This window comes from Onychostoma macrolepis, chromosome 23 (assembly GCF_012432095.1).
Source record: "Onychostoma macrolepis isolate SWU-2019 chromosome 23, ASM1243209v1, whole genome shotgun sequence".
In the NCBI taxonomy this organism is placed as follows: domain Eukaryota; kingdom Metazoa; phylum Chordata; class Actinopteri; order Cypriniformes; family Cyprinidae; genus Onychostoma; species Onychostoma macrolepis.
In genome coordinates this window covers 8,010,941-8,026,943 of record NC_081177.1, presented here as the reverse complement: position 1 = coordinate 8,026,943, position 16,003 = coordinate 8,010,941, and the positions used below count along the sequence as shown (strand labels likewise).

Sequence of the window (16,003 nt, the reverse complement as noted above, 5' to 3'; positions counted from 1 at the left end):
AAAAAGGTTTTACATTTTGCTTAAAGTGACCATTAAGTGTGTTTAGGACCATTAAGACGTTTTTGCTTTGACCTTTTTTTTTTTTATAATTAGACAGTTTGCTTTCTAATTTTGATTCCCACAAATTCAAAGAATCAAAAAGGTTTTTTTCCCTTTATGCACCTTTTTTTTTTTTTTTGTCTTTTGATTCAAGACTGCATGTCAGAAGCATGTTAAAATGTCTACAACCTATAATAAAGGTGCTGTCTTTTGCACAGTGGATGCAGGGAGTTGGAGAGACCAAAAAAAGCAAATGAAAAAAAGTATAAATCCATGCTGCATTTTAGAGTTGTTGCATTTAATTCTTGAAAAGAAGTAAAAATGATTGATATCACCACATAGAAATGAGCCAACTGGTAGTTTTATTATTTTAAGAATATATAGGAAACAACCATAAAACCCTAAATGCAGCAAATGTACAAAAAAGAAACTGAAATGCTGCAGCTAAATGCAATCGCAAATGGGTTTCAGTCAAACAAGGTGCATTAATTTAAGCAGCACAAATGTAAACAAACTAAAATAATTTTGCATTTTGCAAACAACAGTAGAGCAGCCATTCCTAACAATATAGCTACAATACAACATCACTCTTCAGTAGCTCTTTATACTTTGTAAAAGTGCTGCATTTCCTGCAACAGTAAGGAACATGCGAGCAAATAATTCACAGTTCAATCAAAACTCAAACTAATATTTGGTCTTTCTGAACAGAACAAAACTCTTATTCAAAAAGCTTAAATGCTTTTTGCAGTTCAAGTACAATGGCATTGCTACATATCAAAACAATACTCTATTGTGATTTTCACAATAATTCTCATTATAAAATGTCTTTTATTCTAAAGTGCTCTTGTCTTGAGGAATGTTAGTGTTTTGAGTTGGTCTTAAGAGACGGTGTAATTTGTGCGCCTTATTATGATTTTGTACCAATCTGTAGGCAAGTAAACCATATTTATCAGAGATTCTCTTCCTAACTGACTTTTATCTTCTCAGATACTGTGATGGAATAAATACTGAAGTCTGTTATTATTCTATTCACACGTAAGACCAAAAAGTAGTCTACTTATTTCACAGCGCAGCCCTATGCAAGATATGCTTCATTAGTCAAATCGATAACAGAGACGATGCCTATGTAAAACGGTCTCCTGTAAACAAGATTAAATGTAGGAATTAGTACTGCAATTCACTTCAAAATCAAAACACACTCTGTCAAACGCAAACTGATTCAAAACGTCCTTTAACCGCTATAAGCTTAGAATCAAATCTATTTGGCATTAAGCTCGAGTTAAAGCATATTCTCCTAAATATGAGTTGATAATTTATGTAAACATCTGTCTTTGTAATGCAGATTATTCAAGCATCGAATCTGACGAGGTAACAGCAGAACTGATTTTTATGAAAATAATGTAGAGTGCATTTCGCTCTTCATCACTTCAGTTGGCGATTTTTTCAATTTCATCGAGATCATCTGTGTCCAGCCTTCCAATTTTCTTATCTGTTGGATAAAACAAATTAGTAAATTAATAAATAAAATAAAAAGTCAATTCAAATAAAAAAAAAAAGTTAATTTCATAATTATTCATTTTTGTCATTTATATACATTAATATTCCTTAAAATAATTATATTCAAAATAAAAATATTCTATAATAATTCTAAAATTAAGAAAAATGAATATATATATTTTCATACAGACATACTACCAGTGGACTCAAATGAAAAGCATAAAATAATGGACTGTAATGATCAAAAACTGAAAACAAACAAATGAATAAATCAAAAACTGAATAATTAATAAATATTATTTGTTTTCTACTTTTTTCATTGATAATTGTTGATTATTTTTATAATTCATGAAAAAATAAATAAATACTGGGTGAACTATTACTTTAAGAGATAAACACTTACTAAAATGCCTCTCATATGTCTTGAGAATCTCCATGCTGCGCTGACTGTCCACCATGTTGACAGCAAGTCCTCTCTTACCAAAACGCCCAGTTCTGCCAATCCGGTGGAGGTACGTTTCATTGTCTGGATTGCCGTCTTTGTCCAGAGGAAGGTCAAAGTTGATCACCACTGACACTTGTTCAACATCAATACCTGTGGGTGGATAGCTTGATTACTGAAGATTGCAGAATTTACACACAGATGAGAAAGGAACAAATACTTCAACTTTTGGTTAAAATAGAAACTCCATATTCTCTCAAGGCTGTAGAAATACAACTGCATCTTATTAGATGTACAGGTGTACTTGCCTCTTGCACAGACATTAGTAGTGATGAGAACTTTCTCCTTGCCGTCTCTGAAACGTTCAATGACTGCAGCTCTTTGCTCGACTACCATTTCCCCACTGAGCAGCGCCACCTGGTGGCCCTCTTTAGACAGCTGGCCGGCGAGCCAGTTGGCTGTTTTCCGAGTCTGAGAAAAGATGACAATATGGGATGATTACATGAAAGAAACACAAACTTACAAATATCAACCAAAAGGAGAACAGACTCACATGACAGAAGATCATAGCTTGTGCAATAGTGATGGCTCCATAGATGTTACAGAGTGCGTTGAACTTGTCCTCCTTGCTGTTGCAGAGCACGTAGTACTGCTTGATAGTGTCCAGGGTCTCCTCTTCTCGCTTAAGCTTGATGATGTTGGGATCTGGCACGACCCGCTCGGCAAACTTCCACACAGAGTCCTCAAAGGTGGCAGAGAAAAGTAACATCTGACAGCCTTTGGGCAGCATTCTGTCAGTGACGGGAAATAGAAACCATTTATACTTGATCTCATGCTAAACCAAGTTGCATTTTAAATATAAATTTACTTCTAAAGTTACTTTTTTCTATTTAAGAACAAATTTTAAAATAAAATGTCAATGCACAAAAAGCCACAGATGCCATTATATGTGAAAGACAATGTGTTGGTATTTTTGTGAAAATATGCAAAATGATCAGCGGAAAATAAGAATATCAGTTAATGTAATCTTTGTGTTCATATTAAAACATTTTTGAAAAAATAAATGTAGAAACAACATTTAAACCATTTTCAATAAAAGCTCTAATTAAAATTCCATTTAATTACAAAAAAAATCTAGTTGTGTACAAAAGAAAAATATTTTCTTTACACCTTGAAAACACAGAAGCCTACACAGAATCATTTAAATTATTATTATTTTTTTTTCAAACCTATAAAGGTTTTTGTTGTTACATACATACATACATACATACAAGTATTCAGATCCTCTTCACTCTTTGTTATATTGCAGCCATTTGCTAAAATCATTTAAGTTAATTTTTTTCCCTCGTTAATGTACACACAGCACCCCATATTGACAGAAAAACACAGAATTGTTGACATTTTGCAGATTTATTAAAAAGAAAAACTGAAATATCACATGGTCCTAAGTATTCAGACCCTTTGCTGTGACACTCATATATTTAACTCAGGTGCTGTCCATTTCTTCTGATCATCCTTGAGATGGTTCTACACCTTCATTTGAGTCCAGCTGTGTTTGATTATACTGATTGGACTTGATTAGGAAAGCCACACACCTGTCTATATAAGACCTTACAGCTCACAGTGCATGTCAGAGCAAATGAGAATCATGAGGTCAAAGGAACTGCCTGAAGAGCTCAGAGACAGAATTGTGGCAAGGCACAGATCTGGCCAAGGTTACAAAGAAATTTCTGCTGCACTTAAGGTTCCTAAGAGCACAGTGGCCTCCATAATCCTTAAATGGAAGACGTTTGGGACGACCAGAACCCTTCCTAGAGCTGGCCGTCCGGCCAAATTGAGCTATCAGGGGAGAAGAGCCTTGGTGAGAGAGGTAAAGAAGAACCCAAAGATCACTGTGGCTGAGCTCCAGAGATGCAGTCAGGAGATGGGAGAAAGTTGTAGAAAGTCAACCATCACTGCAGCCCTCCACCAGTCGGGGCTTTATGGCAGAGTGGCCCGACGGAAGCCTCTCCTCAGTGCAAGACACATGAAAGCCCGCATGGAGGACTCCAAGATGGTGAGAAATAAGATTCTCTGGTCTGATGAGACCAAGATGGAACTTTTTGGCCTTAATTCTAAGCGGTATGTGTGGAAAACCAGGCACTGCTCATCACCTGTCCAATACAGTCCCAACAGTGAAGCATGGTGGTGGCAGCATCATGCTGTGGGGTGTTTTTCAGCTGCAGGGACAGGACGACTGGTTGCAATCGAGGGAAAGATGAATGCGGCCAAGTACAGGGATATCCTGGACGAAAACCTTCTCCAGAGTGCTCAGGACCTCAGACTGGGCCGAAGGTTTACCTTCCAACAAGACAATGACCCTAAGCACACAGCTAAAATAACGAAGGAGTGGCTTCACAACAACTCCGTGACTGTTCTTGAATGGCCCAGCCAGAGCCCTGACTTAAATCCAATTGAGCATCTCTGGAGAGACCTAAAAATGGCTGTCCACCAACGTTTTCCATCCAACTTGACAGAACTGGAGAGGATCTGCAAGGAGGAATGGCAGAGGATCCCCAAATCCAGGTGTGAAAAACTTGTTGCATCTTTCCCAAATAGACTCATGGCTGTATTAGAACAAAAGGGTGCTGCTTCTAAATACTGAGCAAAGGGTCTGAATACTTAGGACCATGTGATTTCAGTTTTTCTTTTTTAATAAATCTGCAAAAATGTCAACAATTCTGTGTTTTTCTGTCAATATGGGGTGCTGTGTGTACATTTAATGAGGAAAAAAAATTAACTTTTAATGATTTTAGCAAATGGCTGCAATATAACAAAGAGTGAAAAATTTAAGGGGGTCTGAATACTTTCCGTACCCACTATATATACATACATTTTTTCAATCATGACTTTTCTTAAAAAAAAAAAAAAAAAAACGTATTTTTCAAGAATTTGAGTTAGAAAAAAAAAAAAACGTATTTTCAAGAATTTGAGTTAGAAAAAAAAGTGAAATTCATACACGTTCATCTTTGAAGAGGAGTTTTCATGTCATTGTACATTTCTGCCAAGGAAAATTTTTTTTTTAAGTAATTGCCACTTTTTCCCTCACAATTCAGACTTTTTTTCCCTCATAATTCAGAAATGTGAGATACAAACTCAGAACTGCAAGATACTGTAGAACCTCGCAATTCTGAAAAATAATTGCAACATACAAACTTAGAATTCTTTCTTCTTGCAATTCTGACTTTACATCTCAGTTAAGAGTTTTCTCCCCTCTGAATTCTGATCTCGCAATAAAATGGCCAAAACTGCAACAGCACTATTAAAGAAAACTGCCCCACTACTTTTTTTTTTTTACTAAATAAAAGTGAAAATTAATTTATAAGTACACAAGGTAGGTCCACAAAATAAAATTGGTGTTTTCAAATCACAGTATGTATGAAATATATTTTTTTTATGTTTTTAATAATAATAAATTATGTATAAGATCCAGATACAAAAAAATGTTCATTATAGATCAAAATCATAATAGATCATATAATCAGCAGCCTGTCTTTGTGTATTTGCTTGCAGGCCAAGTTCACCTCTGAATGCGGATGCTCTGGTCCTGGTGTCCCTGTGTGGCGATCATCACATCGGCCTCATCCAGAACAAACACTTTGATCTTTTTGGGGTCGATGAGCTTCAGCTTAATGCACCAGTCCAGAACCGTCCCAGGTGTGCCGATGACGATCTGCTCCTTGATCTTAACCCCACGCTCCACTGGCAGAGGGCACAGCAGCCATCACGCATTTAAATCTGCTTTACACATCGCAAGATTCTGAGGCTTCATTTAACCACTTACTTTTATGTCCTCGAACAGCATATGCCAGTTTGACTTCTGGATAAAACTTGCCCATCTGCTCGATGACTTTTCCCGTCTGCAGAGCGAGCTCATATGTGGGAGAAATGCACAAGCACTGCAGGACAGACACAGATTGGGCACCAAATAATTAACAACATTTACATTATAGTTCACACTGAAATGAAAACTCGCCCTTGTGACTTTAATGATTAAATTTAGAAAGACATGAGGCTAATGGCAAGAAAAAAAATTTTTTTTTCCCAACAAAAATTATGAACTATTTATGGAAGCCACAGAATAAAGAATGAAATTAATTGCAACTAATTCAGCTTTTTTTTGCAGTTCAGAATTGTGGTATATAAACTCAGAATTCCGACTTTTTCCCCCCTCACAATTCCATTTTCATTCCAGTTTACATCTTGTAATTCCGCCATAGAATAAAAAAGGTAACTGTGACTCTTTATCTTACAATTTGAACTTTTTTCCCCTCACAATTCTGAGAAATAAAGATATAAAGAGATATGAAACAAATAAAGAGATATGAACTCAATTCTGAGAAAAAAAGCCAGAATTGTGAGATATAAACTCAGAATTGTGAAAAAACTAATAGATATTAAACTAACAGATATGGCTATACTTTCCCCAGTTGATTAATCACAGTACATTAAGGCAGTTCTTTACTGCTTCAATTTTACTACTTTACTGCTGAAATATGTTTAAATATGCAAAAGTTTCATAATCTAATGAACCTAAAATCTGACCAAAATTGATCAGTGCCTGAAAAAAAACAAAGGTTTTACCTGCCTTAAATCAGAATGAAAGGGAACATTAGCGTGAATCTCAGTTTTCAAACTCACCTGAGGCCATTTTAAGCTTGGGTCCACATGACTGAGCATGGCCAGCACGAAGGCAGCCGTTTTACCAGTGCCAGACTGAGACTGAGCGATCAGATTCTGAGGTCTGGGAGTGAAGGAAACACATACAGTCAGGGAAACATATGAGTTTATTAAAACTCAATTCATGCATATACCCAGAGATTTCACGTTAACTTTTCGATGGTCCAATATTGTTCATCAAATATTCAATCTGTGTGCTTTTAGTCAAATAAATAAATAAAATAATAATGATTCCAGTTGCATACATCAAGGGTTTCGAGCATATTTAGGGCTATAGTGCAATTCACTTTTTGCTCCAAACCCCCAATATGACCTCTTTATTCAATTAAAATAAAATTTACAAAATATGTGGACTTACGGTTCAGCGAGCATCATGGGAAGGGCGTTCTCTTGGATTTTAGAAGGTCTGTTGAAGCCCATTTCATAGACGCCTTTGAGCAACTGTGGTTTCCTGAGTTACACAAATTAAAATGAATAAAATTGACATATGCAAGCTGTCTGAGAGGTGTCGAAGCTTCCATATATAGTGCATGGTCTTTTTCATATTTATTTCTCCCAAATATTGAACAGATAATTAGCAGTAACTGTTGCTAGCAATATAAAATATCGTTCAAAAGTTTGGGGTCAACACAAGATACAAATAAAACTGTAATATTGCAAATTATTATTACAATTTAAAATAAATGTTTTCTATTTGAATATATTTTATATATGCATGCAAAGATGAATTTTCAGCATCATTATTCCAGTCAGTGTCACATGATCCTTCAGAAATCATTCTAATATTTTGCTGCAATCTAATAATTTGCTGCTCAACAAACATTTTGATCTATTATTATTATTATCAATGTTGAAAATAGTTGTGCTGCTTAATGTGTTTTTGGGAGAAATTGACCTCAAACCTCTGAATGTTTGTAAAAATTCACAGATTTTTTTCCTCAGATATCACTGTTTATTTAAAAGGACTCACAGTCTCAGCTCTTCAAAAGTCTTGACTGAATAAAGTGGTGAGTTTGGGTCCCTCTGAAGAACCTCCACTTGGTTTGTGTTGTTGACCACATTGCTTCTGATCAGCTTGTTTAGGAGAGACTGTGTGGCTCTGTCCTCTAAATAGTAGATTAGGAAAGAAACAGGCTACTATGATGGTCTTTTACAGTTAATCCATAAAGTTTAGGTGTCATTTGAATAAGTAACTTAAGATGCTAAGAACACACTTTTTAAAGTACTTACAGCTTCTTTAGAATCAAAATCACTCACAAAAATCTGTTACACTAAACACTAAAAAAAATTGCATTAAGCAAATAAGTTGACTATTTTTGGTTCTATGTTGACTGTAAATTCAGACTGCAGTTTAAAAATGAACCTTTTTCCTCTTCGTCGGATTTGTTGCCATCATCTATGGTACAGGAGAAAAGAAAAAAAAGATGACATAAGAAAATATTAAGAAATATTTTCATGCAATTATTGTAAACAGTTATGTTTTGTAAAAACAAATAGTAGTTAAAATAATAGCACACACACAAAAACTGTCATTTATTCACTCTCATGTCATTTCAAACGTGTAAGACTTTGTTCATTAGATGAACAAATAAGGGAGATTTTGAGAAAAGGACTGGTTGTTTCTTCCATCAAGAACCAGATTATGACATGATTTTGGTCTGTTCCTCACAAAAATATTGCATGACCTGAAAGGACTCGGAACATAGTGCACACTTATAAGGAATATAAATGACACTTTATAGTACTTTTGCATTATTTTTGAAGATCGAAAGCTCCAGTTACCATTTACTGTGACTGTATGGACAAAAAAAAAAAAAGTAATCTACATTTTTCAAAGGTTCTCCTTTTGTGTTCCACAGAAGTCATACAGGTTTGGAACTACATAAACACTCAATTCTGAGGGAACTGTTGCTTTAATGCACTATAAAAATGCAAAACATGACTACCATCAGTCTGATGTAAATTTGCATCTCCCGCTTCCATAATCCGCAAGTTCCCAATCTGTGTTCAAACAAAAGAATTTACAGTTTTAATACATTTAAATGCACTGCATAGAGTCAATATCCAATAATGAACAAAAGTAGATGATTTAAATTAAGCAGATATGCTTGCTGCTAGCCATACAAGCCACTTAATGCAAATTATACACATACTCGCTAGCTTTCAAACAAAAACTACGCACGTTAAGAGTTAACTTATATAACGTTAGACCAAGTTAACTTAGTTAACGTTACTTGTTCAAAGTTAAACTGCGGTCGCTAGATTTAAAATCTCATACAGGCCGTGTCTCAAAACTTAATTAAGAAGCATTTTGATGGCCAAAACCTTGTTCGGACGTTTCAAACACGCCTGTGACATGCAGAAATATTGTCTATATAGGCAGCTCCCTAGGATTTGAGACGCAGCCAGCGCCTGACTCACCGCAGCTAGTGCGCTAATCCATTACAACACAATTAAACCGCATTTTCACTCACAGTCTTGGTAGTAGACTCTTGTTCGTCCACAGCTAGAGCCCACGAGTCGGTTGCCATCGCTTCAGTCGAAGATATGTGAACTATTAAGCGCTCTTGTTAAGTCTTCAGATGGGCTTCACTTCAATTGACTCAGCTTCGCGAGAACGCGCAAACTGACAGCACGAGCACAGATAACGCTGTCCGGCCGGAAGTTAGCACAGAACACGCAGTTCCAGCAAAGTCAAGGGACTTTGGTTCTAGTTTACTATTCATTGCAAGCAATTTCATGTGTAAGTATCTGGGTATTAGTTTAAACCAATTAAATGTTACAGTAAGTTAGTATATTTTTGTAATAGGCCATTAGTGCAGACAAATATCGACATTTGTCTAATTTTTTGTTTATTGTTGTTGTCTCAGGTAAACCAACCACACTTTCTCATTTTTATGCATTGGGTATAAAGAAATAAACTTATTTTATTTGTATTATTTTTTTAAATTTATTTATTTTTATTTATTTATTTATTTTTGTGCACCAAATTAAAATTCCAGTATCATTATATTTTTGTATATGTGATCCTGGACCACAAAACCAGTCATAAGGGTCAATTTTTGAAAACTGATATTTATTCATCATCTGAAAATTTAATAAATAAGCTTTGCATTGATGTATGGTTTGTTAGAATAGGGCAATATTTGGCCGAGATACAACTATTTGAAAATCTAGAATCTGAGGGTGAAATGAATTTCAAATGATGTTCTTAGCAATGCATATTACTAATCAAAAATTAAGTTTTGATATATTTACGGTAGGAAATTTACAAATATCTTCATGGAACATTATCTTTATTTAATATCCTAATAATTTTTGGCATAAAATAAAAATCAATAATTTTGACCTATACAGTGTATTGTTGGCTATTGCTACATATACCCATGCTACTTATGACTGGTTTTGTGGTCCAGGGTCACACATATTGTTGTGTAAAGAAGTAAACACAATAAACCACAACTAATTGCACATGTTGTAAATTATATACATTTGTACAATTGCTGGCCAAAGCAATGGTTAGACATTTACTTAAAAATGGTTCCACCCTTATGAAAATTAACCATGGTTTTATTATAGTAAAATTTAAGTAACCATGTTTTTTTTTTTCTTTTTTCTTTTTTTTTGGTGTATTGATTACCATTTGCATAAGCACAGTTTTACTACAAATACCATGGTTAAACAGTTAAACTATAATTAGTGCAGGAAAACCATGGTTAATTTGTGACAAATTATCTAATTTAGTGTGACAACATGCCCCATCTGTGTAAACCATATCTTTTCCCAGGGCAATATTGTTGAAAAATTATTATAGAAATTGATTTTCTAAAATACATCTGAGAAATGTTGATTGTAGTAAAAAAAAGTGTTACAACTTGCCCAATCTCCCCTGAATATAATGAAAAAAAAAAAAAATCCTTAACAAAACCTGAATAAAACATAATATAATAATCTCTTTTTAACACTGTGTAACACATGTTGGGGAAGGCACTGTACATAATGACACAATGTGTTTTGGCTACACATTCTTGATAGTTACCTTTATACTTGAAAACCTTCATTGCCATCATATAGGAAACCATAGCTGATGTAACCATGGTAATAAAGAGCAATGCTTGTTTTTTTTGCCTGTGGTTACTATGCTTTTGCTAGAAATACCAATAGATTATGGTTACTGTGTAAGAATAATGATAACAGAATTTTCCATTAAAATATTTTAAATCTTTTTCTGATCTATTTAAAGGGATACTCCACCCCAAAATGAAATTTTTGTCATTAATCACTTTACCCTCATGTCGTTCCAAACCTGTAAAAGATTAATTCGTCCTCGGAACACAATTTAAGATATTTTGGATGAAAACCGGGAGGTTTGTGACTGTCCCACTGACTGCATCAGTAACGCATGGAGACGCTGTTTCCGTTCAAATCAAAGCGTAAATAAACGTACAATACGTATCCATGCGTTACTGATGACAGAGAATAGCGTACGCAGTTTGCGTCCATCGGATGCTCTCCAAAATGGCGCTACGCTGACACAGAGAGACAGAGGAGACGAATTGTTGAATAAATGTCGTTATTTTTATTTTCTTTGTGTACAAAAAGTATTCTCGTCGCTTCATAAAATTCCGATTGAACCACTGATGGCAGATGGCAGATGGCTGATGTTTTTTATATTTTTCTGTGCCTTGACAGTGTAATTTACTGATGCAGTCAGTGGGACAGTCACAAACCTCCCGGTTTTCATCCAAAATATCTTAAATTGTGTTCCGAGGACGAACAAAGCTTTTACGGGTTTGGAACGACAAGGGGTAAGTGATTAATGACAAAATTTTCATTTTGGGGTGGAGTATCCCTTTAAAACCCAGTATACAGATTTTATTGATGCTTTAACCTTATGTTGCAGTATTTAGGAGCCATGCACTTTTTGTACATTTATTAATTTAGCAGATGCTTTTATCCAAAACAATTGATTAATACAACAGAGATTTATCCTGCTTGAACCATGCTTGTTTCTTAAACCTAAAAAAAAAAATGCTTCAACCCGACCCCTCAGTGTTAAGAATGATTTATTAAAATGTGCTCTGGGCCATTTTTCTGTCATGCAATCTTGCATTTGTCTCAAAACTCATTATGCATTATGGTTTTATTTATTTTTGCCTGCTTTCTCAGATTTTCGTCGTAATTGTGAGTCAAATGTATATGTCCAAAGAATGTTTATTTAAAATAATTCTGTAGCTGAAATTTATGATGTCCATTCATAGCTTCTGGAAGTTGGATTTGATGTATTTTCTTCTTTATTGCAGATGAAATAATCAGCAGCCGCTGCAGCCCTCAGTAAATCCCAGCAGATGAGATAAGAGACATTCACTGAGAGCGAATGAGTGAGCAAGGGAGGGAAAGAGAGACAGTAAATAGCACATGTTAATTTAATTGAGAAACAGAAGCTGAGGTTTAAGCCAAGGCAGCACATCACTAAACACACACACACTTTCTCCAACCAACCTGTTGTCTTTTAAAAAGCCCTGGAGGCTCCATATTGATTGTCATGGTTACGTCCTCTGCAAAAGCAGATTAATCACATGCACCACAGCCACAAAATGCATTCAGAAAAAAAAAATAAACACAACTGTCCTTGTCATATTGAAATCAAGATAGTGAGCTTAGCAGTCACTGGAGGGAAAAAACATGAATGATGGGAAGACAAAAGTGGCAGGTAACGGGACAGAAAAGGATGTGAGACCAAAATTCTCAATCTGAATCCTTTGCATGATCTATGATCTCTTCCCTCCCCTCGTTTCCCCCATGCATGGTGTTGCATTTCAGCCAGTGGCACTCCTGGCTATCAAATAGGATACATGAATGGGCTCTCGTCACTGATTACAGAGAGACAGAGAGGTGGGGGAGCAGAGAGGTGGGTGGTACAGATGCTGAGGGGAGAATCGAGCGTTGGCAGGGGGCTGGTGGGGTTCGTGTTCATCTGTTGCACAGGACAAGCTCTCGTTTCCAGCTCTGCGCTTCATAACCACATGTTGCTGCACTGATTGACTGCATTAAGGTTCCTCCAGCTGCTTCTGTATCTGTCGGTCTCTCTCTCTCTCTTTACCTTCCTCCCGTCCTCCGTTCTGCTCAGTTGTTGTGTCCATCTCCAAGAGACAGAGAGCTTTTCGGAGTTGCAGCCTGATGTTATTTTGGACCTCACCGATTCAGACGTCGAGAGAGAATTGCGAGCGCTGCAGATGTGAGGTAAGAGATCTCTGCTTGGAGAAAAGTGAAGTCAAAGGATTGAGATGAAGTATTTTGTTTTAGATTCAAGGTGAATTTGGGAAGTGTTTCCAAAGCACCTCGCAGCTGCAAGTGATGCATCTGTAGTCAGTTTGCTGGAGATGCGGGATCAACAGGTGGTTGTTTCTGTGCCGTGTCTCCCGCAGTGTGTGTGGTGGCAGCCGTGGAGTGCGTGGAGTGGGGATTTGGCTGTTTCTTTGGGAGTGATTCACACTCTGTTGCTTCGGGGAGAGGATGGATAGGAGGCGGGGGTTGATTATTGTCTGCCACTTTGGGTTCTTCTGATTTGGGTCCCCTAGAATAGAACATGGAAGAAAGCTGGAATTATGTTTTATTTCATGCTGAGGACAAACAAAATCATATGGCTATTAAGAATGAAATTGATTTGGACCTTTACCTGTTCTGCTAGGGTCATTTGAAAAGCTTAATTTTATGTGGTTTTAATATTATTGCTTACCTGCATGACTTTGGTATCTGTTATAAATGTTTCTTTAGCAGCATATCAGCATATTACAAAAAATGACATTTTAGCATATAGAAAACAGTTATTTTAAATTGAAATAATATTTCACATTTTTTGATCAAATAAATGCAGGTTTTGTTAACATCGATTACCTGCATGATTCAGTATCTGTTATAAATGTTTCTTTAGCGGCATATTAGAATGATTTCTGGAGGATCATGTGACAATGAAGACTGAAGTAATGATGATGAAAATTCAGCTTTGCATCACAGGAATAAATTACATTTTAAAATGTATTACAATAAAAAACAGTTATTCTAAATTATAATAATATGTCACATTTTTGAACAAATGCATGCAGCCTAGGTAAGCATAAGAGACTTTTAATAAGGTTTTATTATCATTAGTTACCTGCATGATTTCAGCATCTGTTATATCATGTTTAAAGATGATACTGACACCTTTGCTTTGTGCAGAAATGTCCGCTCCTCTCAGGACACATGATGGCAGTGTTTGACCGGTTTGCCGTGTGAGATCTATTGCACTCTTCTGTCCAGTCTCATCCTGTCACGCGGCACCCCGCCAAACCCTAATCTATTAGAGAGGGGGTGGCGTTCCTCTGTGTCTGAGAGTTATGACCATGTGGACACCTTGATGAAAGGGTCTGTTTCTGTTCTGTGATAACAGGGAGCTGTTTAATCTCAAACATTTATGTCCTCTGAGAATAGTTGCTCATATATCTTGGGCGAACTGGCTGGGAATCAAGTCAAATTTCCAAAACACTGGCCCACTGTGGAAGTTTAGCAAGTTAGATGAAAATCTGTTTTAATATTCTTGGATATTTCTCAGAGGTTGCTTGCTCAGAGCACAAGAGATTTAATAGAGTTCTCAGTTGCGTTTGCAAATACGTGAGAAACCTGTTTGGAAACTACCATAATTTTTTCATGCTTCTGTTTGATGGCTTATGCTTTAAGTATGAGATATATCACAGATGTTTCTCCTGTAATTCATTAGATGAAATAAACAGAGACTCAAATGCTGATATTCAGTAAGACATTAGTCGACTGATAGAGGCTTTTCAATGCCTGATGCCCTTTCAAGGCTGTGAACTGCTGATATAATGTTATATATTATAATTGCTGATATATATTAATTCAAATTATATGGCAAATTAATATGAAATATATTAATGTTAAATGATACAATTCACAGTACTTTTTTAAAAGTTTGGGGTCAGTAAGATTTTTTTTTTTTTTTTTAATAAAGAAATTATTTTATTCTGCAAGAATGCATAAAATTGATCAAAAAGGACAGTAAATAAATTTATAATGTTAAAAAAATTCTATTTTCAAATAAAGGTTGTTTTTCGAATGTTATATTCTTTAAAAATTCCTGAAAAATGTATAACAATTTTCACAAAAATATCAAGCAGCATGACTCTTTTCAACATTGATAATAATAAGAAATGTTTCATTAGCAACCAATCAGAATATTAGAATGATTTCTGAAGGATCACGTGACACTGAAGACTGGAGTAATGATGCATCACAGGAATAAATGACATTTTAAAATATTAAAATAGAAAAACATTATTTTAAATGGTAATAATATTTCACAATATTTCTACTTTACTGTATTTTTGATTAAATAAATGCAGCCTTACTGAGAAACTTATTTTAAAATCATTAAAAAAAATCTTACCAACCCCATTTTTTTGAATGATAGTGCATAATCTCATAATATCAGAATCTCAGAATGACCAAATATTTTCCACGACTCGACAGTATAACTCAGGTAATTCATTAAAAGATTTTAGAAAATGTTTGAGCTCATATTTAAATCTCTGATATTTGTAAACCTGAGCACAATGTGAGGCATTTTTGAGATCTTTTCTCAGCTCAATTGTGCTTTCCAGACAAATCTGAGAAGCAGATCCAACAAAAGTCTTTGATTGTCATTGCTGTTTAGGAGAAACAATTGCAATATTTATAAATGTCATAATATAAGAGATCTCATTTGTGACATTTTTATTGTTTGGAGATTGCTTGTTCAAACCTTAGGACATTTTATGGAGTTTTCAGTTATGATTTATTTGTCAACATCTCAGATATGTCTTCTTACATCTTACTAGAAATAAAAACAGACACAAGACAATTGACATGTAAGTACAGAGTTCTAAAACAAATCTTCTGGTGACAGACTTTGCATTTTGGCAAATCTGAGCAGAGTGTGAGACATTATTCAGAGAGATTGCCCCTGAAACTCTAGACTGAGATCTTTGGTGTCTTTTTCTAAGGAGAGAAATCTGTGACGCATTAGCTTTCCATTTCAATTCCATTACTGTCCAAGAGAATCAATTGAAAAGTTAAAGAGATCTCATTTGTGCTCTGAAAACTAGTTAATTTGAGTATTACATCATGTTAATGGCTTTTTCTGGAACAATCATTAATGGAACTGAGCGACACAGACGCTTCTCTGTATCGGATAACTGCTCTGGTTTTGTATTCCTGTAGTCTGGAGTTCTGTGTGCTGACCTCAGGTGAAAACTGACTCGTCATGGC

General features: G+C 35.4%; 2 protein-coding genes across 3 annotated transcripts in view; one reads left to right on the top strand and one right to left on the bottom strand.

Moving 5' to 3' along the window:
- Positions 1-378: 378 nt before the first annotated feature.
- ddx19a (DEAD-box helicase 19a) lies at positions 379-9,357 on the bottom strand. Of its 2 annotated transcripts, none has more exons than XM_058763473.1 (12): positions 9,172-9,357; positions 8,644-8,698; positions 8,061-8,093; positions 7,668-7,803; positions 7,056-7,148; positions 6,659-6,761; positions 5,802-5,916; positions 5,542-5,719; positions 2,532-2,769; positions 2,287-2,449; positions 1,940-2,131; positions 379-1,528 (listed from the first exon to the last, which is right to left on the bottom strand). In XM_058763473.1, exons 1-12 carry the CDS (start codon positions 9,226-9,228, stop codon positions 1,467-1,469), a joined length of 1,425 nt encoding a protein of 474 aa, XP_058619456.1. In that variant the 5' UTR covers positions 9,229-9,357; the 3' UTR covers positions 379-1,466. The 2 variants fall into 2 exon arrangements, with proteins under 2 accessions (XP_058619456.1, XP_058619457.1); XM_058763474.1 differs by having other exon boundaries at positions 8,061-8,094; positions 8,648-8,698.
- The window catches only part of vwa5b1 (von Willebrand factor A domain containing 5B1), a 51,314-nt gene continuing 44,606 nt past the window's right edge, over positions 9,296-16,003 (top strand). Inside the window, 2 exon segments of the mRNA XM_058763472.1 lie at positions 9,296-9,440; positions 12,001-12,104. The gene's annotated coding sequence lies outside the window, so the exon portion shown is untranslated.